The 26503-nt window shown below is 42.7% G+C and overlaps 1 protein-coding gene across 14 annotated transcripts in view; it reads right to left on the reverse strand.

The window, feature by feature from the left end:
- The window catches only part of srcin1a (SRC kinase signaling inhibitor 1a), a 164827-nt gene that overhangs the window by 3881 nt on the left and 134443 nt on the right, over positions 1 to 26503 (reverse strand). For 9 of the 14 annotated variants that reach the window (XM_054740184.2, XM_054740186.2, XM_070551372.1 and 6 more), the window contains 13 exons: positions 26111 to 26238; positions 24591 to 24611; positions 23868 to 24028; positions 19747 to 19922; positions 18699 to 18829; positions 18245 to 18392; positions 15802 to 16108; positions 15457 to 15718; positions 15237 to 15376; positions 14889 to 15041; positions 14267 to 14398; positions 9128 to 9997; positions 3217 to 3351 (listed from right to left, as the gene is read on the reverse strand). In XM_054740184.2, coding sequence (XP_054596159.2) covers positions 3217 to 3351; positions 9128 to 9997; positions 14267 to 14398; positions 14889 to 15041; positions 15237 to 15376; positions 15457 to 15718; positions 15802 to 16108; positions 18245 to 18392; positions 18699 to 18829; positions 19747 to 19922; positions 23868 to 24028; positions 24591 to 24611; positions 26111 to 26238 — 2764 coding nt within the window. The remainder of the gene's footprint in view (positions 1 to 3216; positions 3352 to 9127; positions 9998 to 14266; positions 14399 to 14888; positions 15042 to 15236; positions 15377 to 15456; positions 15719 to 15801; positions 16109 to 18244; positions 18393 to 18698; positions 18830 to 19746; positions 19923 to 23867; positions 24029 to 24590; positions 24612 to 26110; positions 26239 to 26503) is intronic. The other 5 variants (XM_054740187.2, XM_054740188.2, XM_070551370.1 and 2 more) reach the window with 5 other exon arrangements.

Consider the following 26503-nt stretch of genomic DNA (forward strand, 5'->3'; position numbering starts at 1 on the left):
AGAGCAGAATAAAGAGACAGTGGTGAAGAAGGTCATACAAAAGCCAGCTTGAACAAGTGAGTCTTCAGCTGCTTTTTAAAGGAGACCACTGAGTCCACTGATCTCAGGCTCAGGGGAGAGAGTTCCAGAGTCTGGGGGCCACAGCAGCAAATGATCTGTCACCTTTGGTCTTTAGCCTGGTGCTGCACAACCAGTAGGCTTTGATCACTGGACCTCAGGGACCTGCTGGGGGTGTAGGGACTAAGAAGATCACCAATGTAAGATGGTGCTTGTCCATGTAAGGCCCTGTAGACCAGAACCAGGATCTTGAAATGAACGCTGAAGTTGACTGGCAGCCAATGAAGCTGGAGGAGAAGCGGGGTGATGTGGGTGTGTTTGGAGGACTTGGTCAGAAGCCGAGCACAGGCGTTCTGAACCACCTGTAGACGGTTCAGGGAGGTTCTGCTCAGACACGTGAAAAGAGAGTTACAGTAGTCTAAGCGTGAGGAGATGAAGGTTTGGAGAACAGTCTCAAGTTCAGAGTGGGACAGAATGGGACTCAGCTTAGATGGAAGAAGGAAGAGCGAACAAGAGAACTGACATGAGAATCCAGGGTGAGAGCTGGGTCAAAGGTCACGCCAAGATTCCTGACGGAAGGTTTGGTGTGGGAAGCAAGCTGACCAAGAGAGACTCTGACTTTGGGAACCAGCTTGTCTGGGGCACAGATGAGGATCTCAGTCTTATCTTCATTCAGCTGAAGAAAGCTCCCAGCCATCCAGGTTTTGATAGAGTCTAAGCAGGTGTGTAACAGCTGCAGCTTAGACATCTCATGGGGCTTAAAGGAGATGCACAGTTGGATGTCATCTGCATAAAGATGGTAGGAGATTCCTTTGAAGGAGCTCAGAATGTGCTGAAGAGGAAGCAGATAGAGGAGGAAGAGCAGAGGCCCCAGCACAGAACCTTGTGGCACACCATGGGTAAGAGAGGTGGTGGAGGACCTAAACTTGGAGACGGCCACAGAAAAGGAGCGCTCAGAGAGATAAGAGGAGAACCACTCCAGAGCAGATCCTGATAGGCCTACCCAGTCTCTCAGCCTCTCCAGTAGCAGGTGATGGTCAACAGTGTCAAAGGCTGCAGTCAGGTCCAGCAGGACCAGAACAGAACAGTCCCCTGCATCACTGTGAGTCAGAACGTCATTAGAGACCTTAAGAAGAGCTGTTTCAGTAAAATGAGCTCTACGAAAACCTGACTGGAAGCTATCAAAGATGTTATGTTCATCAAGAGCAGCTGTGAGTTGTTTAGCCACAACCTTTTCCAAGATCTTGGAGATGAACGGAAGTTTAGAGATGGGTCTGAAGCTGCTATGGAGAGAGGGGTCGAGACTCGGTTTTTTAAGAAGCGGGTGGATTACAGCGTTCCTAAAGTAAGCAGGGACCTGACCAGAAATCAGAGAAGCATTAATAATGGAGGGCACGCTGGGATAGATGGACTGAAAAGCACTTTTAAACAAAGATGAGGGTAAGATGTCGAGGGGGCATGCAGAGGTCTTCATAGAGTCAACTAGTTTGGTTAACTCAGGCAAAGAAACAGGAGCAAAGCTATCTAGGATGATGGGCCTGGTTGGAGTCGGGAGAGGCAGCGATAAGGCTTGGATACATTGCAGGGTACAGAAAGCAGAAAAGGGGAAAGAGAGGCTTTAAGCAGAGGAAATGTGAGTGACTTAATGGTGAAAAGAGAGATGGCTTCTTCATATTAAATCAACAGTGATTGCCAAGGACTGAAGTGGCTGTTATTACACAGCTCTGCAGAAGTTCTTCCCTTCTCCTCCAAATCTGAGGAGACCAAAGCATCATTACTCCCCCCCCCCCCCCCCCCCCCCATCTCTCAAATCTTTTCCCAGTCTAACATTCATTTCTCTGCAATCTACAAAATTGACTTTGAGTCAGAATGCTCTCTGGGTTGTGGAGGTTTAGGTGCACTTCACTGCTTCCGTTATTTTTCAAATTACACTGACATTAAGCTTTTTTATTCCCCTCTGTGCACGGCCGTGGAGCAAGAATCTTCTCTTGGCTTCAGTCGACCGACATGCTTGAATGCTTTAATTTTCTTCCCTGCAGAGACCATCTAGCACCCCAATGTCAAGACCCAAACCTCACTTTAAAGGTGTGGTTCACTGAAAAAAGATTTTTTAATGATTATTCCTGATTATAATTGGTCACTCTGAGCTTTTCATGCAGGCTGAACATAAAAATAGCATTAGCTTTGGAAAGAAAATATACAGTGGAATTAGGATTTGAAAATCCATACAGATCTACATCAAGTGGTCACGTGGACTCACCCATACTGGTTCACGATGAGGAAGGCTGTTGTTGGGTTAGCGATCCATATTCAGCAGAGAACACCTCAGCTAGCAGAAGCTAACAGTTAGCATTAGCAACTCAACCACATGGTAGAAGCTCCTCCAGGCTTTGGTTATTTGTGGAGATAATACATCCATGTCACAAAGCAAATGGAGTCAGTGGCAGTCGCGTTGCTGTTATCCAATCAGATGCAAAATGTCCAAATATCAGGAGATAAGACTCCAGATCCTTCTGTGTTAAACTCTTCTCTGATGTGGCAGACTTGTTGGTGCTGATGTAGGCGTTTTTGGGCGTTTTTAGCCCTGAGTACAGCTTGCAAGGCTGTCCTACTCAGTCCTACTAAAGACAATTGCAAATGTATTCCCACAAAAAATAAGAAATTAAAATAATGTAATTTTGGCAAATTATATATGTGTGTTTTTGAGAGAGTTTTGAGACAATATAAACTATTAACCTTTTATTCATCTGTTTTTCAAAACTAAACTAATTTAACATGTCTGACAGCTTTGAACAGATAAAGTCCTCTCTAAGTTTCAGAAAAGAAGACAAAATGAGCCAAAACTTGAGAGATAAATGTCCTAGCTAGGGAGTGGAGTGTGCTTAGGACGGGCAGCACTTCAATGGAGAGGATGAAGCGTAGACAGTGATGGTTGAAGGCCTATTTATGCTCAAGTGGTGCATAAAAGACAGGGTGATTTGCATAAATAGATGGCCACGTTCTTTGAAGGATTAAGATGTGTAAAAATGGCACAACAAACATTTACTTTTGTCTGAAGAACAGAACTAACAAATGTGAAAGTACAGTTCTTGTGAAAGCGTCTCAAACAGCCAGACAGCACATCTTTAGTCTCTGTAGAGCTAAACGGTTCGGTGATACCTGCTGCTGGCCCTGGCTCTTCAGTAAATCCTCTTTCTTGCCACTTTTAGTCTTCTCTGTGGTGTTCTGCTGCAGGTGTTTCAGCTTTGAAGCAGCTGAGGAGTGAGTCTTACCAACGCTGGGGTTATTACTTCCCTAAGAGAAGGATTAAAGAGAGAAAAACAAGAGAGAACAGTGACTAAACATGAAGCACATGGTTCTACACTTCTCCGCTACTGTTTCCATCTGAGACACGTTTGACTACAGGAAGTAAAGTCTGTCTCCTGAGACCAAGGAGATCTGTAAGATGTAAGGAGATAGCTGAAAGAAAACCAAACCAACTAACTCACATAATTTTCTCCATCCATCAACAAGAAAAGAGCAGGATTTATAAAACGAAGCATCAAAATTGACGTTGCATAGCCTAGCACCACAGCAGGAACCAGGAGGCATTGTGCTTAAGGATCTCCCCCGCTGAGCGACTCCATTGACTGTCTCTAATACGCACAAAACAAATACACATTCTGTCAAATCTCCAGCCAGCTGTGATTCTCCTGCACACCGAGACAAAAGATGAAAGGAGCGCTGATGAAAGGTTTACTCTAGTATTGCCAAAAAAAAAAAATCCTAATTTTCCCTGTTGACTCAAGGTGCAAATTCTGGTGACAATCTGTACTTTATTAAAAGTGACAGAAAATATACAGTAAACTGTTAAATCTTCCATTCTAGCGCACTTACTAGAACACCGAGCTGCATTTGGGCTAGAGACCATGTTTCCTGTGAATTTAGTTAGCAGCAAACATCGGACATGAGGAGGAAGGAGAGTTGTGCTGAAATGATCAACGTGATTGAAGTTGGAGTGATGAAATAATGTGTGAAGACTCTGTAATCCTCTGCCATTTCCCAGCAGGAATGCTCCACGGCTCCACATCAGAGGGCAGAAACTCACCGTGACAGTGACTGTCAAGTATTACAGCCCGGCCCTGAGTGGGAGGAAACGTTCAGAGCAGAGAGTCAATACTACGCAAGCTGTCGAGACACCTCAGAGCAGAGACAGCTGATGCAGGAACGCTTTAAGCCTCCTGCTAATTACTAATCTGTGGTTGTTTTGCAGTCAGATGGAGGTGAGAAGAAAACAGGCTAGTCACAATATCTGCTGATAGGAAGTACGGTCACTGGCAACGTTCAGCCTCAGCAAGAAAGAAAGATCTTTTTTACTTTCAATTTGCTGGATATTTATCTGAAAGTACCTAGCAAATGCTGCAGTCATCTAGCCTAGTGAACTAGACCAAATTCTTGCTTTGCAAAGAATGGTCTAGGCATGCTCCATTGGAACCTCAGCAGCTCATACCAGGACTCTGGCTAGCCAATCACAGCTCTCTAGAGGGGTTTCAAACACACAAAGAGCTGTGATTGGTCCATAATGGTGGGCCAATCATAGTGCTCTATCTGCTTAGTGAACAAATCACAGAGCTTTATCCGCTTTGTGGGCCAATCAGGGCGCTCTATACGCCTGGTGGGTGGGATGATGCAACAGAGTGAAACAAGAGTACGTCACATTCATTGTTCAGTGGAATGCGGAGATCATTCGAAAGACAACGGTAGAACCCGCCCCACAACCGAGAGCCGTCAATGGAGCGTGGCCAGACTAAATAATACATTTATTTAGTCTGGCTTGCCAGGCTAGCAGTCATCAGGATCGCCTCAGAAACCAGCCCTTCTGGGGGGGGGGGTATTGGCCAGAATCCGGCGATACAATAAAAATCTCAATACCGAGGAGACAATACAATATATTGCGATGCTGAAAAGCGGTAAAAACTGCTGCTAACATAACTGCACCAAAAACAAGAACTACAGTGGATGTTTGCATGTAAGTTCTCAATAGAAAACTGATCCTCTTCTTTTAAATGTCGATTCATAACTGAAATGTTGCGATATTTCACATTATTGATCATTTTTTACATCCCTAGTATCCTGTTATCGCAGTTACAACAGCTGCTGCTTTTGTCTGAAACAAGAAAATAAAAAAGCATGAGGATGATATAAAACCAACGATCAACTGGCCTGAACGTAAACAGAACACCGTCCCCTTCAGCCAGCATGCATTTGCACTGAACAAAATCCATGTTTTCAGAGCCAGAGCTTGGATGAACTTTCACATCTGTGAAGCAGACATGGCAAGGATGTTAACTCTGTTCCAACATGAAGTGGACCAAACATCTCCACGTCTTCATGTGTGCTCTCACGCTTTGAAAATCTGCCAACAACTTTTAAAATCCTGCGGTATTAACAGGGCTTGAAACTAAGCAGCAACTACACAAACATGATGGGGGGTAACTATTCAGGTCAAAGCGGAGTCATCCACCAACCTCCAAAGATAATTCATTCATTAGAAAAACACTAATGTTCATCGTTTGGACAGAGAAGATTGATGGTTTCAAGGTGCAAAAGTCCTTTTATTTCAGTAATCCATCTTAGACTGAGAGACTATCTAAAGTAGAGGTTTTCAATCCTGGTCCTGGTCCATTTGGAATTCTAGGATGTCCAAAGAAGGTCTTGCATTTCTCGCCTCTGATTGGCTAGAAAGGCTCAACTACGATTGGCTCTTTCATTTAGCAGCAAACTGGCAGTCCTCGCTAAGAGCAGACTATCCTTCTGCCACCAGCAGAAAAGCTGTTCTGGGGAGTTTTGTGAAAGAAAATGTGAACTTAGCGCTATAATAACATTCTGTCCTGTTTTGCCAAACATTTAATGTTTTATGTTTAATAAAAAAACTGATAAATGTAAAATGTGAATTTATAATCATGTTGCATTTCTCTAACTTTATCTCTTGGCTCTGAAGCATTAGAATACACATGTGTGTCTTACCTGGGTATGAAGTTTAATTAAACTGCCCTGTTCTGCCCAGCTGTGTGCATCAGGTCTGTTTCTTCTCTAGAATAATGAAAACGGGTGAAAAATAGGTCTAAATCATAATCAGCCACAACTTCATTTTTGATTAAATGATACACATTTAATCTGATGATGAGAGAAGTGCTCTAACTTGTAAACAGCCTTAACCTATTAAAGGAGAATAGCCTAATAATTAAGAAATAAGGTAACACCAATAGAGCCAACAGATAAAGTCAGTCTACAGTGCGATAAAATGCAACAAGATTTATTACAAGTTCACATATGACATTTTTCAGGTTCTTTTATGAAGATGTTTAAGAAAGAATGTTTTTAATAGCTATGAGTTCACATTTTCTTCAAAAAACTCCTCAAGATCTGGCTGTAAACATAAAAACCTGCAGCGAGGGAAAACAGCTTCCTCTTACATGCAATAGCCCAGGGGTCGGCAACCCGCGGCTCTGGAGCTGCATGCGGCTCTTCCATCCATCTGATGTGGCTCTCTGTGCTTGTATGATAATGACTGGATATTTAAATAAAATGCTTTATATTTTACTGCATAAATTTTACATCTGTAAGCTAATTCGAAATGTAAAGATTGTCTGCGTAAACCTGAACAGGTCCAACCCGGTCTGACTGTGAGACCGGGTTGACGCGTCATGCTTGTGCGTAATCATAGGCACATTCTGAGCTGAAGAGGATGTGAGATTCTGGGCTTCTCCTCAGACGGCTCCTGGATGTGTCGCCACATTGGAGACAGGAACAAACACAATTCAGCCAAAGTTTCATAATCAGGGAACATTTTCTAAGTGACAAGTCTCTCTGAGGGACAGGGTTTGGAAAACGCTCGTATCAGTGGGAGGAATGTTCCCGCATGCGCTCTGGTTCTGCGACGCGCTCCAAGCCCCTCTCCACATCTTCAGCTCGCTGTGCACTTTATGTATGCACTGACAGTGAGCTGCGCTGAGCAGTGTCCAGCTCAGATGTTCAGATGGGAATCTTTTCTTGAGTGATTTACATCTGCGATGTGCGTAACAAATAAAATGTCAGTTCGTCTGCATGCGTCGGGGTAATTCTTTCTATTCTTTCTCCGTCAAAATAAACGGTCAAATACGGGAACTGTTCGGTCAACACAAGCCCTGCTTTTAACTGTTCTGTTTTCTTGTGAAAATAGATATAATTTAACTTGATTAACACATGAGCCAGGCACACTGCGCCGTTATCTCCATCGCTGTAAACGAGGGAAAAACAAATTGATCGGATCCTTTTCTGACCTTCCCCACCTACAAAGTTTAATTACAACAATCAAACGTGACAGAGCCTGGATTTGTATTCTGAACAGTCTAAACATGTTTCAAAAAGAAACGTATGACAAAAGTGGCACCTGCTCAGTAAAACCACCAACAGGGTGAAAAATATCAAAATATTGTAGGCAGAGACGGGCTACAACTTCTGGATCCATTTTATATAAATCGTTTTATTGATTATCTTCTTATGAAAGATAACTTTGACGTACACGAGCGACCGGTACCGGCTGCTGTCACCTGTTGTGATTGGTTAAAGCAGCTCTCTGCTGTGTGAGGGTAGGCCCCGCCCACAACGCCGCGGCTGCTGCAGCTCCCAGTTCTTTACTGTGGGAAACGGGTAATAATGGCTCTTTGATGGGAACAGGTTGCCGACCCCTGCAATAGCCGATCGTAGAAGAGCCCTTCCAGCCAGTCAGAGACAGGAAAGGCGGGACCTTCCTTGGACGTCCTAGGATTCCAAATGACGCATCCTGGACGCCCATTATCCAGCATGTTTGTTTCTCTGGCCTTAATTCAGTGGTTGAATCACATGAGCAGAGGCTTATCAAGCTGTGCAGAAACCTGTTAATTACCCGCTGATTAAATCAGGTGTGTTGAAACAGGAACCAAAACATGCTGGATTCCGGCCCTCCAGGACCAGGATTGAGAACCACAGATCTAAAGGGTCAGGAACCCTTTGCAGGTGTTCTGGGTTCATTAGCCGATTAGAGTGTTAGAGACACTTTGAGTCTAGAATATTGAACCTTTTCACAATATTCTAATTGTCCGAGATTTTGAATGTGGGGTTTTCATAATCCTCACATTTATCACAAATAAAGGCTTCAGATATCTGGCGTTGTGTGTAATGAGTCCATCTCATTTATTAGTTTCACCTTGTGAGATTAATTAGTGACATAAATGAACTTCGCACCAAGTTAAAAAATTTTACGCTGCCCCTGTTTAAGGTACCGTTGAATCTAATCGTACATGTCATCAAACCTCCTCATGTGGAGACCACACCAGCAAAACAGAAGGAGGAAGTGATATGTGAGCTAGCTTGTATTCATGGAGAACTCAGTACGATTTCAAAGCTTGATTGCAAGAAAAGCAAAAGCAATCTGGTAAACATCCATTCACCTTCCTGTAAACATACTAGTAGAGATGACCATGACCCGGATGACTAAGAACCTTCACCAGCAAATAACTCATCTGAAGACACAACTGTTTTAAACATGAGAAGATTTCCACCGACTCTATCTAATGCAGAACTTAACATTTGTAAAAATGCCCTTTGGGCCGTTTAAATGTAGAACAACTGCTGTTTGTATAGCTCGAGGGAAAGAAAGCTCATTTCAAGGCAAAGTAAAGATACTGAGAAAAACTGTTTTTGTGGAAAAGTAAAGAGAAGAAAAGGAGAAGAGGGGGATTGTTTGCATTTTCAGCACATTTATTTAACAAGAGGTGAAATGAGCTAAGTTCACAAAGAGCAAGTGTCAGGGTTGATCGATGGAGAAACAATTAGCAGCCTAGAGCTCAGCAGGACAGCAGCTCCACCACTAAGCACAGAACGGAAAAGGATTCAGGAAGTCTGCTGTCTGTCCTCTCAACTTATTTTCGATTTCAAATACAATTAGAGGCCGATTCAAACAGGAAGCAGACACCAGAGGCTTGAAGAGTGAAGTTCCAATAGCCATCTGCAGAGAAGAAATGAAGAAGGAAAGAGCAGGACATGTTCACGGCAGCAGTAAGTAATGAACCTGGACTGATGCTGGGCTCAGCGATGATGGTTTGGGTGGAACTGTTGGTTTCCTGGTCTCTGAAGTCAAACTGCCAATCCTTTCTGCAGGAGTGGTTTCCCCAGCGTAGAGTTTATCCGTCACTGGATGACCACTGATCTCTATCAAGGCGTTCTCCAGCTCTCTGATCGTTTCCTCCAAGCTGTCCAGCCTCTTGTAGGTGCTGAGTCGGACGTCTTGGGTCATGCTTCTCTCACTGGTGGAGAGACTGTCCTCAGAGCTACAGTGTAAAGTGCTCTCCTGCACTGTGTTGTTATTGTGTTGAAACACAAGCAACTGGTCCCCCGTCTCTATCCCTCTCCTTAGAGCCTCCATTAGAGTGATCGGTTGGCTGGGTTGGTGAGAGAATTTGATTCTGGGTTTGGGAACTGGTTTAGACCGCTCCAGCAGGGAGTACAGCAGTCTGTAGGCGTCTCTGGGAGCATATTCTTTATCAAAAAGCAGAAGGACAGGTCGTTTATTCAGCTCCACTTCAGAGACTTCTTTAGTCTGTGGTGAGATAGTAAGAGTTAGAACTTCTGTTCTCTGAAGCTCCTGGACCTCACGAGGAGACACCACCATCATGTCCAGGTCTGTCACAATCAGAGCTGTTTCCTGTTGGAACTCTTTATCCAAACAACGCAACTCCCTCTGTTGTAGAGCAAGTTCTTCTGAGGACATTTGCCCTGAACCTATAGTCTCGTAGACCAAACGACACCCACTCAGATCTCGTGCTGGACTCTCTTCTTGGATGTCATTTGTTAAATCTTTTACAGGATTTTCTGAATCACCGAGAGAAGATGGCAAAGACTCTGTCAGCACGATGTGGGGGACAGCAGGCAATTTTCTTCCCTATAAATAAAGAAAGCACTTGAGGTATAAATACACACACACGGAACTAGTTAGAGCTGGAGCACAATTATGGCACAAACACGACAAACATCAGATTGAAGATTAATGTAAACAATTAGCAAAGCACAGCCAAGGAAAATAAGAAATTAGTTTATAATGCATGTATGGATAATGTTTGTATTATTGTGCGTATGTGTGCAGATGTACAGTATTGAAGTACTGCCTTTACTATAAGCCTCTGAAACTGTCCCTCATTTATGAATCATTACAAAGAAAACATGATTTTTAAGTCACAAAAGAATGGATTGCGCTCAAAAAGGGTGCAACTCGATCAAAAATTATTCTAATTAATTAGAGGCTTTGTAATTAATTAATCTGGATTAATCACATTTTAATAATTCAAGACAATGTGTGCCCAAGCAGTTTTTAAAATAAAAAATAATGTTAGTAAGGCACAGATGACATACTCATCTTAATTGAGTATTTTTCTGCAACCACAAGGTCTATTTAATTACTTTGGACTCATTATTGTTTTCTAATTAATTAATCATAATTAACATGTTAAATTCCCTCCCCTCATATATGTATATACACACAAGTAATTCTTCAAAGAACAAAGAGCAGAAATGATATGCTAGGAACAATAGGTGACAGGCAAGTAACTACTCTTTTGAGGTGCGGCTCATAGATTATATTCACTCTTCTCTCCAGAGCTTTAAGATTCTTCTAGTTTTCCTTTGAGCCAATCAATTGTCTGATTAAGTATCACATGTGTCGTCAGCATGGAGAGCTGCCCTTCTATCACAACTATATTCTACCTGCTCAAAAGTCTGATAAAAGGCCTAAAATCCCAACATGCCAGTTTCCTTTGCAGTGATTGAGAGACTTTAGATGACATTGGTTAATAAGAGCTGAGATTTAAAACATTCACAAATGAGAGTGGAATGTAGGAAGCCTCCTTCCATGTGTTAAAAAAGAAAAACAATCAGGCAACTGAAGTCTAGTTCACACAGCAGAATTTTTAAATTGTTACAATTTTCAAAACATGAGAAACCACACCCATGGTGATAAAAATCATATGTATACCAGTTTTGGTCCTGTAGTGTGTTGTGCGCTGCAACTCGACAAATACTACACATTACACATAAGCTCAAGAGATCAAATGTGACTTCAGAGTAAACAAACATGGAGGAGGAGGAGGAGCGTGCTCACTTTCTGATTAGACAGACGCCACCATTTAACTGGCAGCACATTTCTGTGTCCCCAAAAATCAGACATTCCAACGTGTTTGAAAGCCTGGATTTATGACCAGAGCATTCCTGACGTCTTTCAGAGCATACCAGAATCCTCGTAATACACTGCAAAATGCAGGATTATTTGATGATAATCACGCAAATCCTTGAGATTATCTGAAGGGGGAGAGCTGGTCAGAAATCACCAATAAAATCTTGTCGTGTGAACCAGGCTCAAAGCACCATCATAGATTGAATCCTGCCGTCAAATGTTGTTAAATACTATGATGTTTAAACTCCTGAAACAAGCTAAAACCCTGGCTATACGACTTCTGTCATAATTATTGGGTCCTTGCAAAAAGTGTAAGAAACCCATCTACCCATCAAGATAAATACAACTGAGCATAGAGTATACGCTAAAAGTAGATTCTTGTTTAACTGATTAAATACTAAACTAAACCCAAACTGATCATCTTTTACCTGAGAACTAACGGCTGTCTGGAGGGATTAGCCTTACTGAGCTACCTGTTATGCTGTTACACTGTTGCGATGTTAAGCTTGGTTTATGCTTGACGCATACGTTTATGGTTCCTTCCTTCTGCGGCTTGTTTCCGCTGAAAGCCAATATTCTCCCAGACTGTAGGGGCCGGCATGGGGCTGTACAGCATGCATATAACACTGCACCATAGTAGAAGTAGAAATCATTGTTGTTTATAGCATGTTTCACTGTGTCCACGTCTTTTTTGACTGTGACAGCAATTAACAATATTTTGATCACGGTGATCTTTATGGACCAAATCATAAAGATGTCTGTATTTACGAACCTCCGCCACTATGAGCGCTTGTCAATCCTCCATGTTTTTCTGTGCAGGACCGCCCGCGTGCTCAGAAAATTTCCTAGGTGCGCGGTGCAAAAACTTTGGACCGAATGGAGTGGCGTGGTTGCTAAAATGACATAATTTGGCCGCGTGGACCTCATGGATGCGTCAAGCATAAACTGACTTTTACATTGTTTTGCTGTTAGACCTTTATGGGCTCGACACATGGAAGGCGACAAACAACCGCGATCAGCAAAATTTGTCGCCGTCGCTTTTATTACCTGACACACGGGAGGCGATCCGCGGCAGCAGCCAGCGGCAAAGCCGTCTACGCGTTCTGTTCCATGGCGAAATTGAAACTTCCGTTGTTTTGCTTGGCTGTGTCAGGTAAGTGGGAATTAAGGTTATTTAAGCGGTTCAGAGTTAATAAAGCGGTAGATATGATGTTTCACAAGGTACTGTTAGAGTTATGTGAAATCTTACTTGTGATTTTACTATATAAAACATAATAATAATCAACTTCTCCTCCATGTTTGCTCGGAGGTGTTTACGGAGTATCCTGCCCGCTCATTGGTCAGTGAATGAAACCTCCGTTGATTAGTCCTCGTCCGAGTGACAGCGATGAAAAGTTGAAAATGTTTCAACTTTCTGGGATCGCATCGCTGGGTCGTCTGTGCATGACACGTGCACGAGCGCAAAATTTCACACGCACGTTTTTCGCGTTTCGCTTCGTAGGAGGGAGACCCGCGATTATCGCTTTGTCGCGCATGTCTCATTGAAAATGAATGGAGGAGAGGCGATGTCACCTCCCGTGTTTCGAGCCCATTAGGCTGCAACGCTGCTAGGCTGCTAGGCTGTTAGGCTGTTACACTGTTATGCTGTTACGCTGTGACACAGTTACACTGTTACACTGTAACTCTGTTACACAGTAACGCAGTTACGCTGTTACGCAGTTACACAGTAAAGCTGTTATGCTCCTACGCTGTTATGCTGTTACACTGTTACGCTGTAACACAGTAACACTGTTACACTGTAACACTGTGACACTGTTATACTGTTACACAGTTACACAGTGACACTGTTACACTATTTTGCTGTAACACTGTTACACTGTTAGGCTGTGACACTGTGACATTGTTACGCTGTGACACTGTTATACTGTTACACTGCTACACAGTGACACAGTGACACTGTTACACTATTTTGCTGTAACGCTGTTACACTGTTAGGCTGTGACACTGTTAGGCTGTGACACTGTTACACTGTTACTGTTACACTGTAACACTGTGACACTGTTATACTGTTACACAGTTACACTGTAACACTGTGACACTGTTATACTGTTACACAGTTACACAGTGACACTGTTACACTATTTTGCTGTAACGCTGTTACACTGTTAGGCTGTGACACTGTTAGGCTGTGACACTGTTAAACTGTTTCGCTGTTACACTGTTACTGTTACACTGTTACACTGTGACACTGTTATACTGTTACACCGTAACACTGTGACACTTTTATATTGTTACACTATTTTGCTGTAACGCTGTTGCACTGTTAGGCTGTGACAAAGTTACACTGTGACACTGTTACACTGTTTCAGTGTTACACTGTAACACAGTTACACAGTTACATGGTAACGCTGTTACGCTGTTACACTGTTAAGGTATTACACTGTTACGCTGTTACACTGTTATGCTGTTACACTGTTATGCTGTTACACTTATTATTTGCATACAATGAATGAGGATTGCCAGGAAAACTGGAATATTTCTTAAAGTCAATAAGTCAATGTGTTTTAAGCTTAAAACAAAGCTATTTTAAAATAAATAAACAAATAAAATTGCTTTAATAAAGACAAAATTATGCACCCATATATGAGATGTCTTTGAGATAAACAAGACACATCTGTGTGAATTAATCTATTCCCTTTTAGGTAACTGTTGTAGTATGTGGTAGTAACACTCATCTGAGTAAAGCTTGTGTGTAAGTATCAGTGTGTTGGGCTTATTATTTGATGGCTTAAACACACAACGCATGCAACAAAGAAATGTCAGAAGTGGTTTCTGTTCCTGTGAGAATTTGGGAAAAGGAGTGCTGAAGTGAAAACAGCAGATGACCGAGTGTGCCCTGTTCTGAGTGTGGTGGTGGGGGGGTTAGGAAGGAAGAACAGAGACAGAGGGCAGCAGTCCAGTTTGCTGAGGGTCAGCCAGAGTTACCTCAGTAGAGCCTGAGGCCTGTAGAGGCCACAGGTCCCATCTGGAGGGGGGGGCGTGTTCCCTGCTGCTTTGGCTAACGGGGAGGATTAGCGAATGGGGACGGGGGAGCCTGATTGGGACTCTCTCAAAAAGCTGGGGAGGGAAAATGAAGGTTTAAATAGTTTATAATAATAATAATAATAATAATAATAATAATAATAATAATAATAATAATAATAATAATAATAATAATAAAACAGCCTCGGATTTATGAAAAAAGAAAAACACCCCGTTGGCATTTTTATTTCATTAGGTGATCTGAAATAGCAGAAGCAACAGTCAGGTTCCATCTGTCTGTGAGTGATCTGTGAGCTGAGGGTGATGATGTGTTCAACTGAGCATTATGTGATCTTTGGGCTTTCCCACAGCCCAGGGCAGGGGGACATATGGCACCTGCTGGTTGAACATGAGGTAATGATGATGAGCTTATCTCCACACACCCTTTGAGTGGACGTGTGCTCTAGGAAATCCTGTGGCATACTGTGGACATCAGATTAACTGAAAGGTGCACTTTTTGTTCTGCAGCACATGATTTATATATATTTATATATAAATCAACATGATACATCAGTGTTTTCTTTACCTCCAATTCAGCAGCAATCCTATCCTCCTCTCGTTCCTCTGTCTCTCCAGAGGCCAGAGTCGGGGGTGTGGATGCAGGACGAGGGTTTTCAGACATGGTCCTCCTCAGTTTTGTGTGGGGTTTTTGTGCCTCGGTCTCATCAGACTCAGATTTCTTCGGACACAAGAACAGTTAATAATTTATCCAAGGCCACATTATGAACACATATGAACACACCAGCAGTGTGTTAATAAATCTGAACCTGCATATATTAGGATTTGATATCTCTGTTCAGGACATTTATTTGTCTTTTTTTCATTTGTGGATTTAAAAGGCTGTAATGAGACATCTTTGGGCAAAACTGTTTACTTTTATGCTTTTTCCAGGAATCAGCGGCTCTCCGCTGCGAGATGTGAGTCCCGGTGAGGAGGGGAAACTGCGTCTAGGCGGTGGAGGTGGAGGAGACTTGGAGGGCTTCTCTGTGCGATACCTGGGTATGCTCAGCTCATCTAACCAACAGAAACAGCACCACGTCTTTAGAAACCAATGGAATCAATGATAACAACACACACAGATGGAGGGGACTTACCAGAGCCGCGCCTGGATCCTCCTTCTTTTGCAGAAAGCTTGTGTTGAGGCTTGTTTGAGCGGTGTTCTGGAGTCGCTGCTGAACCCTGGGGGTTCTGGGTTGGCGGTGTGTTGGATGAAGGCTTGATCTGCTTGGCAGCAAAATCCAGGTCTGGAATGGCCTTCATTAACTCCGCCTGCGTCTCCTCCAGCAGCCGGTTGATGTCCTGTGCACTGTACTGGGTGAGACTGGCTCGTTTCTCCTCCCAGTCCCGCTCTGCTGCCTGAAAAGTCAACCAGTTATCTGTTACTAACATAATCGCACCGTTGATGCGTTTTAATTCAAAACAGAAGGAATAAGTCCTACCAGTCGGACTTCCATGGATAAAGCTTTGTCAGCAGCAGCTCGGCGCTCCAGCTCCTCCAGGGCTTTGCCCTTGTGGGGAATGGGAGGATGATTGTCCTTATGAGAGCTGGATGGATTACCAAGACCTCGACTCAGGCTGGAGTGAGGGCTCCAGTTAGAGAGGCTGTTCCCTCCCCCAAGGTCACTGATGGTCAACGGTGGGCTGGTGGGGATGTCAAAGCCTGGAAATTTTTGCAATTCATCGTTGTGCTTTGATAAAGGATTAGTGAAGTTGTCTTGCTTTTTCCAAACCCCTTCATTTGCTTGCCTAGCAGGAAACGGAAGATAAATTCAATAAACGGCTCTCTGGAACTCATAAATCACACAAAACTTCAAAACAAATGTCAGCTAACACCATGCACATATCAAATAGGCTTAATCGCACAAATGTACACTTCTAATGAAAAAATCTTTTTAATTAGAATTGCCCAAAAAGATAAGAAAACAGATGGGCAAGCTTCAAATGAATTAAACCATGAATGAAGCTTTTTTTGGACATGAAGTGCTGGAAGGCAAAGTTCTCTGGAAAAATCAACAGACTATTCATGTGAATGAAAGAAGTTAAACATGAATGTATGCTCATCAAAAGCTGTCATGTATCTTTGATAGCTGGCGTTTTGGCTGGAACACAGATGCGTAATGCTGTGCATAGCTAATGAGGATACGTTTAAATCAGGGGTGTCAAACATACGGCCCGCGGGCCGAATCCGGCCCGCAAACGGGTTAAACCCGGCCCATGAGATGGTTGTGTAAACGTTATTTTCATACTTTACAATGTAGAGTGAAATTAAACAGAGGAATTTTATTTTTTTCTATTTCAAATTTTAAAATATACTTCAGGTGCTTTGATTAATAGTGATGTTGTGGTAGAACTATTTTAGATACACTGTCCTCAGGCTCCACCTGAAGTTGGCTGCAACTCAGGATGTGACTTGATATTGATGTGCTGGTGAAAGCTAAAATATGTTAGGTAAAATGAGTCAAATATACTTTACATGCTGCATGAAACTGATCTAGCCATGTGATCTGTAAGCTCTTTGAATCACTAAGGAATGTTTTTTAGTTTATCAAATGTTCAAGTACACTTCAGGTGATTTATTAATAGTGATGTTGTACTTGTACTATTTTGGATACACTGTCCTCAGGCTCCAGCTTTGTTTTATGTTGATTGTCTTAAAACAAAGAAAACAAACTCGACACTCTCCACACCACGGCTGCACCTAGAAATTTTGTCGGCGGAGTCCAACCCTCACCGGGAACAGGTCTGACTTACTACCGGCTATGCGGACCAAACTCACGCTCCTCTGGTAAAGGGACTGAATGGCCCTTAACAGAAAGCCACCCACCCCACACTCCTGGAGTGTCCCCCACAGGGTGCCCATGGGGACACGGTCATAAGCCTTCTCCAGATCCACAAAACACATGTGGACTGGTTGGGCAAACTCCCATGCCCCCTCCATCACCCTTGCAAGGGTATAGAGCTGGTCCACAGTTCCACGACCAGGACGAAAACCACGTTGCTCCTCCTCTATCTGAGACTCAACTATCAATCGGACCCTCCTCTCCAGTACCTTGGAGTAGACCTTTCCAGGGAGGCTGGAATATTATTTCGGAAATATTATAGATAAATACTGTCAGAAATACTATAGATAAATACTATCAGGAATACTATAGATAAATACTGTCGGAAAAAATATAGATAAATACTATCAGAAAGAGATAAATACTAACAGAAATATTATAAATACTGTCAGAATTACTATAGATAACTACTGTCAGACATTCTATAGATGAATACTTTCAGAAATGCTATATAGAAATACTTTCAGAAATAAATTAATATTATCAGAATTTTTATAGATACATACTGTCAGAAATACTGTAGATAAATACTATCAGAAATATTATAGACAAATACTGTCAGGATTACTATAGAAAACTACTGTCAGAAATACTGTAGATAAATACTTTCAGAAATACTATATAGAAATACTTTCAGAAATAGATTAATATTATCAGAATTTTTATAGATACATACTGTCAGAAATACTGTAGATAAGTACTATCAGAATGTCTGACCTTAAATTTTGACCTATTGGAAACCCTCCAATGTGGGTGACAGTAAATACGAGGTGAGAGACTTATATTCAGATATTATTTCAGTTTAAGAGTCAATAAATTTGATCCTTTTTCATCGAATTGATTTAAAAACTGAATTTTGTCTGATCCTGAAATTTGTTTGCCAAACAGAAATTTGTGACAATCAAGCAAAAACAGAAGAAAAAGGAGGAACTGTTTTGAAATTCACATCCTTGTAGATTTCTAGTATTTAATATCAACTAATGCTAAATGTATTTCTCTGCCATTTAAAAGTTTCCCAGCCTGTGTGAGAGCCGGCTCATACCTGCGCATCGTATTGAGGGTGTCAGTTATAGTCTTGCAGCGTTTTAACAAGGCGTCCAGTCTGTGTGGTTCTTCTTTAAGGAATTTGACTGCTTCCACCTCCACCCGCAGCACCACCCGCATCTTACTCTGAAGGCTTGGGAACTGATCTGCAGGAGACAGCAGAGGAGTGAGTGACCCACCATGTTTCTGCATAAACACTCATTTGTCCAGGATAACAAAACCTTTTGTTGCAACTGAGCACAACACCTTTAAATGACTCCAAATGGTCAGCGAGTTCATTTAGACAACGAGCGATGTGAGGGCGATTAAACGCTTCAGACCAACTGTGGGTGACTAACAGATAATCAGTGCCTGGGTGAGTAATTAGTGGATAATAAACTGTCCACCGGAGTAAACGACTGTTTTCCGTGTAGCGTCGTGCCCAGAATGTGAGATGTGCTGGCATGACTCACTTTTCAGCTCTGTGAGTGTTTCTCCCAGCTTTCGCAGAACATTAGCCTTCTCCTCCAGCTCCTGCACCGTCACCAGCTTGTGGTTGACAGACGTGTCCTTCTGGATCTCCTCCACCGACTTCTCCAGGTCACTGAGATGGAACAAGCAGAAGGCTGAGCACCAGGGATCCCTTAAATTGTACTGAATTTGAAGAAATAAATGTTCAAGTTTCAGTTAATCATCTGCCAATGAACAGTCTCAGTCAGTTAGCTAGAACAAAAGTTCTGAACAGCTGAACTGGAGGAGCAAGCATTTGTTAGATTTTCTGCAAAAAACTGTGGTTAAAAACACGTTTGCAGCCAACGTCCAAGTAATATGTTTCCAAGAACTCAAAGTCCATGCAAATATAGAGTTGGAGAGCTGTTATGTTGAGTGCACGGCGAGTCTGGTCAGATTTATGTCAAACAGACCGCCTCAGGTTACATGAATAAAAGCATGACAACAAAAATAACCGCCAGCCCTGAAGTCGGCGGGCAGGAAAACAAACATCCATTAGAAAAGATAATCTAAGAGTTCAACCCATTATTCAGAAATAATTCTTGTCAGAGTGAGATCCAGGAGCTCTCCTGTCCCAAACAGAAACATCAAGAATCACCAGCACAATCTATGCCTTCACAAACGAGGCTGAGCCGAGTTATCTGACTATTAAATCTCAAGGTAGCTCTCAGCTCTCACTTTTGCTCTGGCTTTAATTAGTTGCCATACAGCCACGTGTCTCAGATCTTAATGAGCATCTTGCTCAGTGCCAGGCTTAATTACAGCTACACGTTCTTTCCATCACTAAGTTACCCAGCGAGTCATCTAATTGTAAAAGAGACATGAACTTTCATTATAGCTGACACAGCTCGGATGTGCTAAAACTAATGTGCAAGATTCTCCTTGAAAGGATGGAAAATCACCTAAAGTCTTACGTAGTAGCCGTAGAGGTTCACACATCCTTACATGACTATAAATAATTCTTAATTATTACCAATAAAACAACAGATTTATTGATAGTTTTATACTGACTGGAGCTGCTGGATGATCAGTTCCTCCTCATTAAGGTACTTGAGTCTTTCCTCCTCCACAAGGAGGCGCTGTCTCTGCAGAGGATCCTCCTGCTTCCTCAGGGCATCTGCCACACGAATGTTCAACTCTGCCTCTGTGCATTTCAGTAAAGTTCTCACTGAATCCTGGTTCTCAACCTGCACACACACACACACACACACACACACACACACACACACACACACACACACACACACACACACACACACACACACACACACACACACACACACACACACACACACACACACACACACACACACACACACACACAAACACACACACACATTTACACGCATGCACGCACACACATTCAGAGACAAGACCACAGGAACACTGAAGTTATTCAACTCCAATACATGAAGAGTTAACACCTGATTGAAGCTGTAATTTTTGCAACTGCAAACTGAAAATGTATGATCAGCAGATAGGAGCCTGCCGAGGCTTCAAACGATTTAAGCTTCAAGGATTTACAGAAAGTGATATACAGACGATCCTTGAGAGTGACGCTAAGTGTGTTTACTAAATGTGTAAGTGTGTTAAATACAAGTCCGAACAACTGGCTGGGAAGCTCGGAGGAAAAGAAAAGATGTTCATGGCAGAAGCGGTGAGTGTGAACAGAGCTCACTGTTGGTGTGTGTGAATGGATCATTCAACAGGCCTGCTGCATGTAACACAACCCCCTGGGCTGAAATCACCTGCTAAGTAAGAAAAATTAATAATTTAGCAGACTTCTGTTCGAGCAAGACAACAGAATCACGTTACCCCTGCCTGCTAAGGAGTCCCGCCTGCTGCAGGGCTGCAGGTTTAGGACTACGGTTTAAGTCGGAATATTAAAAAAGCATTAAAATATTGTTTGCTTTGAACTCAGAAATAGTCTTCCCCGTCTCAGTCAGTTGACTGTTTCACCCTAACCTTGCCTCTCTCTATAATTCATAAACCACATGTAAAATTGAAGCAGAAGGCTATCGCCAAGGGCAACAATAAAAACTGAGATGTAGAGGTCATTTTCGGGCACGCAGGCTTGTAAACGCTAAAGCCGTCTTCTCTGGGAAGGTCCTGTGTGGCTGTTTGGTCCTTCATCCCAATGCCTACTCATTTTGAGAAACTCTTGTGAATGTTAGAAAATAAATAACAAGTTCATCACCTCCTGCTCTCATCACACGCCGTTTCCTCTGCAAGAAACTCCACTCCACTGCAACACAATACTCCTCTCCCATTTCCCTGCAGCAGTCATGGCACCACTTGAATCACTCATGCTTAAAATACATACAGACTTTCAACTAATCGCTGCATCTGCATCCACCAACCATCTGTAACTATGCAGCAAAAATTAAGATGTAATTTTTCTATTTCTTTGATATTCAGTATACTCAATCTGTTATGTGGCACAATGATACAACATTGAAACCTCTGTCCTTGCATCGTGTGTAGAGTTGTGTTTGTGTTTTCTACACCTTTGTGTTAACCTGTGACCTAAACAGAACTCACGGTGACGTGGTCTCATTATTATGGTGACTTGCTGATAAAGCAGTCTGCAGGTGTGCTAACAATAAAATATGAGGAATGCAGTAAAGCTCATTCACACTGATCCCGATAATGTCACTTCATTTTCGCTTGAACTGTCAAGCTGCATTTCTCAGCATAATCAACTCAACTTACTTTTTTTTATTTCATCAGTGAAAAGTTTATAAAACTGAGCTGTTCATTGAACTGTGAATTATGCACGGTCATCATCTTGCCCTCCCAGGAAAGCTGCAGGGCTGTCAAAAGGTATTTCTTTTCCTGTTTTTGATTTCTTGTCAGATCAGCAAACAGATTTTAATACCTGACCAAGACATCCTGTGTAAATATGAAGTGCAGCTTTAGTTTTTAGCGGAAAATCTATCCAACAAACCTGACTTTATGTTAAACTTCCTGGTTGTGACACCACTGGTGGCAAAGACTGCCACTTCATTGTTGAGAGGTTTTGGTATTCACCTTTAGAGATTCTGCAACACTGGCTGCTTTTCCATCATGACTGGACTGATTAAGGTCAAAGGTCAAACATATCCTGGTGGAGAACATAATTAATGATCAACAATTACAGTCAGTGGTCCAGGTCTTGAAGTAGCATGTCAGCCCCTAACCATCACACCACCACCACCATGTTTGACTGCTGGCATGATCCTCGTGAAGTACAGTTTGCTTCACTCAAGATGTAATGGGACACACACCATCTAAAGGTTTCTGGTTTGTCATGGAAGTCTAAGGAATATTTCCACTAGGAAATCATCGGGATGCTTTCTGGTAAATGTTAGACGGGCTTAAAGACCAAGTTCACTTGTTTTCTCAACACATTTGCGGTAGTCTCTAGCATAACTACTAGAGTTACTCTCTGGGGGAACAAAGCTTTTTCAATAGCACTTTTGTTTCAGGAACTAGACGTTAGCATTACTCATTATTATTTCCTGATATTTGCATAAGTGGACAGCGGGCCCCCGGCACGTGCTTGGGAGGGACCCGCCCCTGCAATGAGGCAGATGAAAGGGAACCCAAACCAAGTATGCAGGAAAAGCACTTCCATAACTTGTGTTCAGAGGAGAATGACTTCATTCTTAAAAACAATCCTCTCATGTAGATTTATTTAGGGCTCTTATGGGTTGCCCCAGTAAGGATTGAGTCATGATAGCTAAACATTTCACAAGACCGACTAATTATATTGATGCAGTAGGTGTAAAATATTGAATAAAAGGTCGTGCTGCATGACAGCCTTTATTTTTACTTTCACATGTATCTTTATAATCTGCTAATTTACCAGTGGATCTCCAAAACCATCTCCAAGTGTATTATGGGTAAAACTCATCACCAGCCGTCCACCAACATCATCATCACTTGTCAACAGATAGGTGGCGAAGCAGAAATAAATGTGGTCTCAGGGATTATTTCAGTTTTCATTTTCAAGACAGACTATTTAAGAGAAGCTGATCATCATTACAAGAGGCCATGCAACCACGATACCAGCTTGTTTGTCTCAGCCAGAGGCGACTCAGCCTTGGCCTCCATGGCCACAGGAAATGAATTTTTTTTCGTCTGCTGCGCCTGGAATGAAGGAGCTGTACGTGCAGCAGTGGTGATGCAAAATGTGGCCCCTTGTGGAGCACGAGTCGTATCGGGAGGGGTGGCGGTGGGTGGCCTGTGGACGGCTGATGTCTGAGGAGTGAGGACGGACACATTATTTTATCCGAAATCTTGGAAATTTTGACCAACAAATGACTGGAAGTGCTCAAAATTGGTCATATCAAGAATTTCCGCTAGGTGGGGGGAGGGGGGGGCAACACAGACCCTAGAACATTGGGATTCTGCTAAAACGCTATTGTAACGTCATATTAGGATGGCAAACCAGCACTGAAGGACCCAAAATCCATGGGCCACCACTGCTAAAATTATGTTATCATAATCTTTACTGTTTGGTTTAAAGGGCCTGGTCGATTGCTCAGCCCCTGGCCCGGCTCTGATTTGTTTTGCCAGTGGTTCCACACCAAATCTAGTCATCTAGTCTCCATGTCATGCAGAGAACTGAATAATCAAAATGCGCTCTCTTTTTTCTCTAAAAGACCTCATCCAATCTAATTTCCAGCAGCAGTATACGGTTTTCACTAAGAATTGAGACTTATCTCTTGGACTGACTAGTGTTAAAATAGGAGAGAAAAAGGTTTTCATGTGTTTTCCTTTCTGCAAGAGTGAGAACTAAAGGCATTTATGTTAACAACATGCATTTTATAAGAAGAGACCGGAAACAGGTGGAGATGCTGACTCAGATAGAGTATGCAGCAGTAATCTCATTACAGATGTAAGCAGGCGCTTAAAGCTGCATTCACAAATGCCAACAGTTGTTTGCTGTAAAAATAAGCTGAGACAGATTCAAAATAACAAATGACGAGCAAAAACATTAAATAATGGTTTAGTATAACATGGAAAGGTTTCAGAATCAAAGCTGATTGTGAGATAAAAGCCACCAATGGTGAAAATGGATGCAAATGTTTGCAACTAAACAGAAAAAACCATTAAAGGAAATAAGAGGATTTTGCTATTGTTGATACCTGCATCTTGCGTAGCTGAGTGAGCTGTTTGCGTAGATCCATGGCATTTTGCTGCAGACCGTGTAAATGGAGCTTGATCTGCAGGCGCCCTACGCCATTCACGGGCGTTGTGTTAGACGGAGGGGGAGGCATCAGAGCTAGAGGTGCTGACGGTGTGTTTGCTGCCGATCACAAAGCAAGACATCGCTGGTCATTTGGAAACATAAGAATGATTTTGTTGGGCTGTGCTCCGGTGACGATCGAGACACAATTAGAACAATAACGAGTACACTCTTGGAAAATATGCCCAAAGAAATAAACAGCACATAAATGACAATCCAGTGAGAAAAGGCAACAAAAAGCTCCATATTCACATAACTCTTAAAAACTGGATTCATTTTTAGGTATTTAGGTGTGAAACAGCAATACCAAATGCTCTTTTATCTGGTTCTGTGAATATGGTCATTAGTTCATCGTTTATTTGAACACACACACTCCAAAAGTCCAGTGTGTGTGGGAAAAAAAAGAGAACACGTGAAAATTCCCAGGAAACACAAGTGGACAGTCCAGATTTAGAGACAAGAGGGAGAGGAGTCCGATCTCTGGGAAATCAGTCAGGAGGAAGAGGGCCAGATAAAAACACTGCCAGCTACCCAGCAACACCCATACAGAGGGCAGAGAGGGACGGGAAATGTCTGACAGGAAAAAATAACAAGGACTCAAAAAGGAGGAGATGTCAACTACCTTTCTTCTTCGGCCATCCAGCTGGAAGAGAGAGTGAGCAAGTTACCAAGAAATACATATGGTGTAAAGCAACAAGTGTGTGTGTGTGTGTGTGTGTGTGTGTGTGTGTGTGGGGGGGGGGGGGGGGGGGGGGCTTAAAAAGTCATGTTCAGAGAAGAGAGGAGGTCATGGGAAACATTTCTCTAGATTACAGCTGAGAAAGTGACTGCAGGGATGATGTGGTTACACAATCTGATCCCATAAAGATCTGACGATGGAGATGATGTTTGATCTGGGCTACAGGAGTACAAAAACCAACCTTTTCAAATGTGATTTGCTGAAAAATACTAGAAACCCAAACATTAAAACCATACACTAAAGAGAAAACAGACAAATTGAATAAATGGATAAAACTGCCTCAAAGCTGTCTGTTTTATCTTCTCATATTTAGAGAGTTACAATTCTGCTGATTTGCTTGTTTATTTTATTCCTCTCCACATCTTCAAAGAAGATGATTTTAGAAGAAATATTTTTATATTCCTGACAGCTTCATTCCCCTACCCTGTGTTTATGCTCAGGAAATTGCCCGCTGGTGGTGGTCGGAGGGAGAGGTGGCGCCAGTGCTCGGCAGCCTCGCCTCTGCCATTGCGCCCCAGGGCAGCTGTGGCTACATGGTAGCTCATCCCCACCAGTGTGTGAATGTGTGTGTGAATGGGTGAATGACTGATTGTGTTGTAAAGTGCCTTGGGGGGTTCCATGACTCTGGAAGGCGCTTTATCAAATACAGGCCATTTACCATCAGTATGCACGCTATTAGAACATCTCACCTCTGATTGGCTAACAGCAACACAACTCTTCCACTGTCTTTGTTTGCTCTTCTTTCTTGGGTAAAAAAATGCAATGCTGATGTTTTACCTCCATAAACACCACCGTGTTCTGGAGTTGGTAATGCTAACGGGCAGCTTCCACTAGCCGAGATGGGCCCTGCTCTTCCCTGGACGTTAAATCAACACAGTTTTCCGCCGCCAGCCAAGGTGACGTGACTAATGAATAATAATGTTCCCTGTGATGTAGAAGAGAGTGGCTTTCTGTGACTAGTTCAATCAAAGTAGGGGCTTCAGCATGAGCTCAGAAGAGTGACCGATCATATTTCAAAAAGAATGTTTTACTGTGAACCAACCCCCCCCCCCCCCACCCCCCTTAGAAAGTTTTTATTTATGTGAAACTAAGTCACCTGCAGAAAGATTAAATGTGTGTTTAGGCTGCAGGTGTCACTTTATAAATGTGTTTATTTTCATTTCACTGCAAACAGAATAAAATGACTGCAGCAACAAGCAGCTCACAGACTGGTATCCTCCTTGATTCCCATGCTGTCCTCCTTCTCTGGAGGCCTCGATCACCACAGCATGTACAGGTTTAAGAGCAATGTTAGTGGGAGCACAAAACAGTTAAAATGTTTCCAAACTGCCCAGGGATGAGAACAGGAACAAAAGTGTTAGTGACACTTCAGTACACGGGTCTCAATTACTCATCTTACTCACTTCCAGTGGCGGAGCCGTCACTGTTAGTTTCGGTCTTCTCGCTGGAAGAGAAAGGCAATGGCCGTGAAAAGTCCGTCCCTTGGTCTGGAGGGCAGCCCGCCATCATGCAGAGACGAAGCAGGCCGCATCTGAGGATCAACGGCCACAGGGCAAGCCAATTACAGTGCTAATGCCAATAGCAGCACTAGGAGATACTAGAAGACTGCTGACAATCACGTTATCCTAATCAAGCCCTGTTATGTACATGAGGGAGGATGGCTGGACATGGCGAATGTGAGGACATCAAACTCTTACACAGTGAATCAGACAGCAGATCAATAGCACTGTCGCCTGCAGCGGATGTTTAGTGGTTTCTACTCATCTTGTCCTCACTCAAGGTAGTGCAGCACTTCA

The sequence above is a fragment of the Nothobranchius furzeri genome, chromosome 5 (genome assembly GCF_043380555.1).
Source record: "Nothobranchius furzeri strain GRZ-AD chromosome 5, NfurGRZ-RIMD1, whole genome shotgun sequence".
NCBI classification, from domain to species: Eukaryota; Metazoa; Chordata; class Actinopteri; order Cyprinodontiformes; family Nothobranchiidae; genus Nothobranchius; species Nothobranchius furzeri.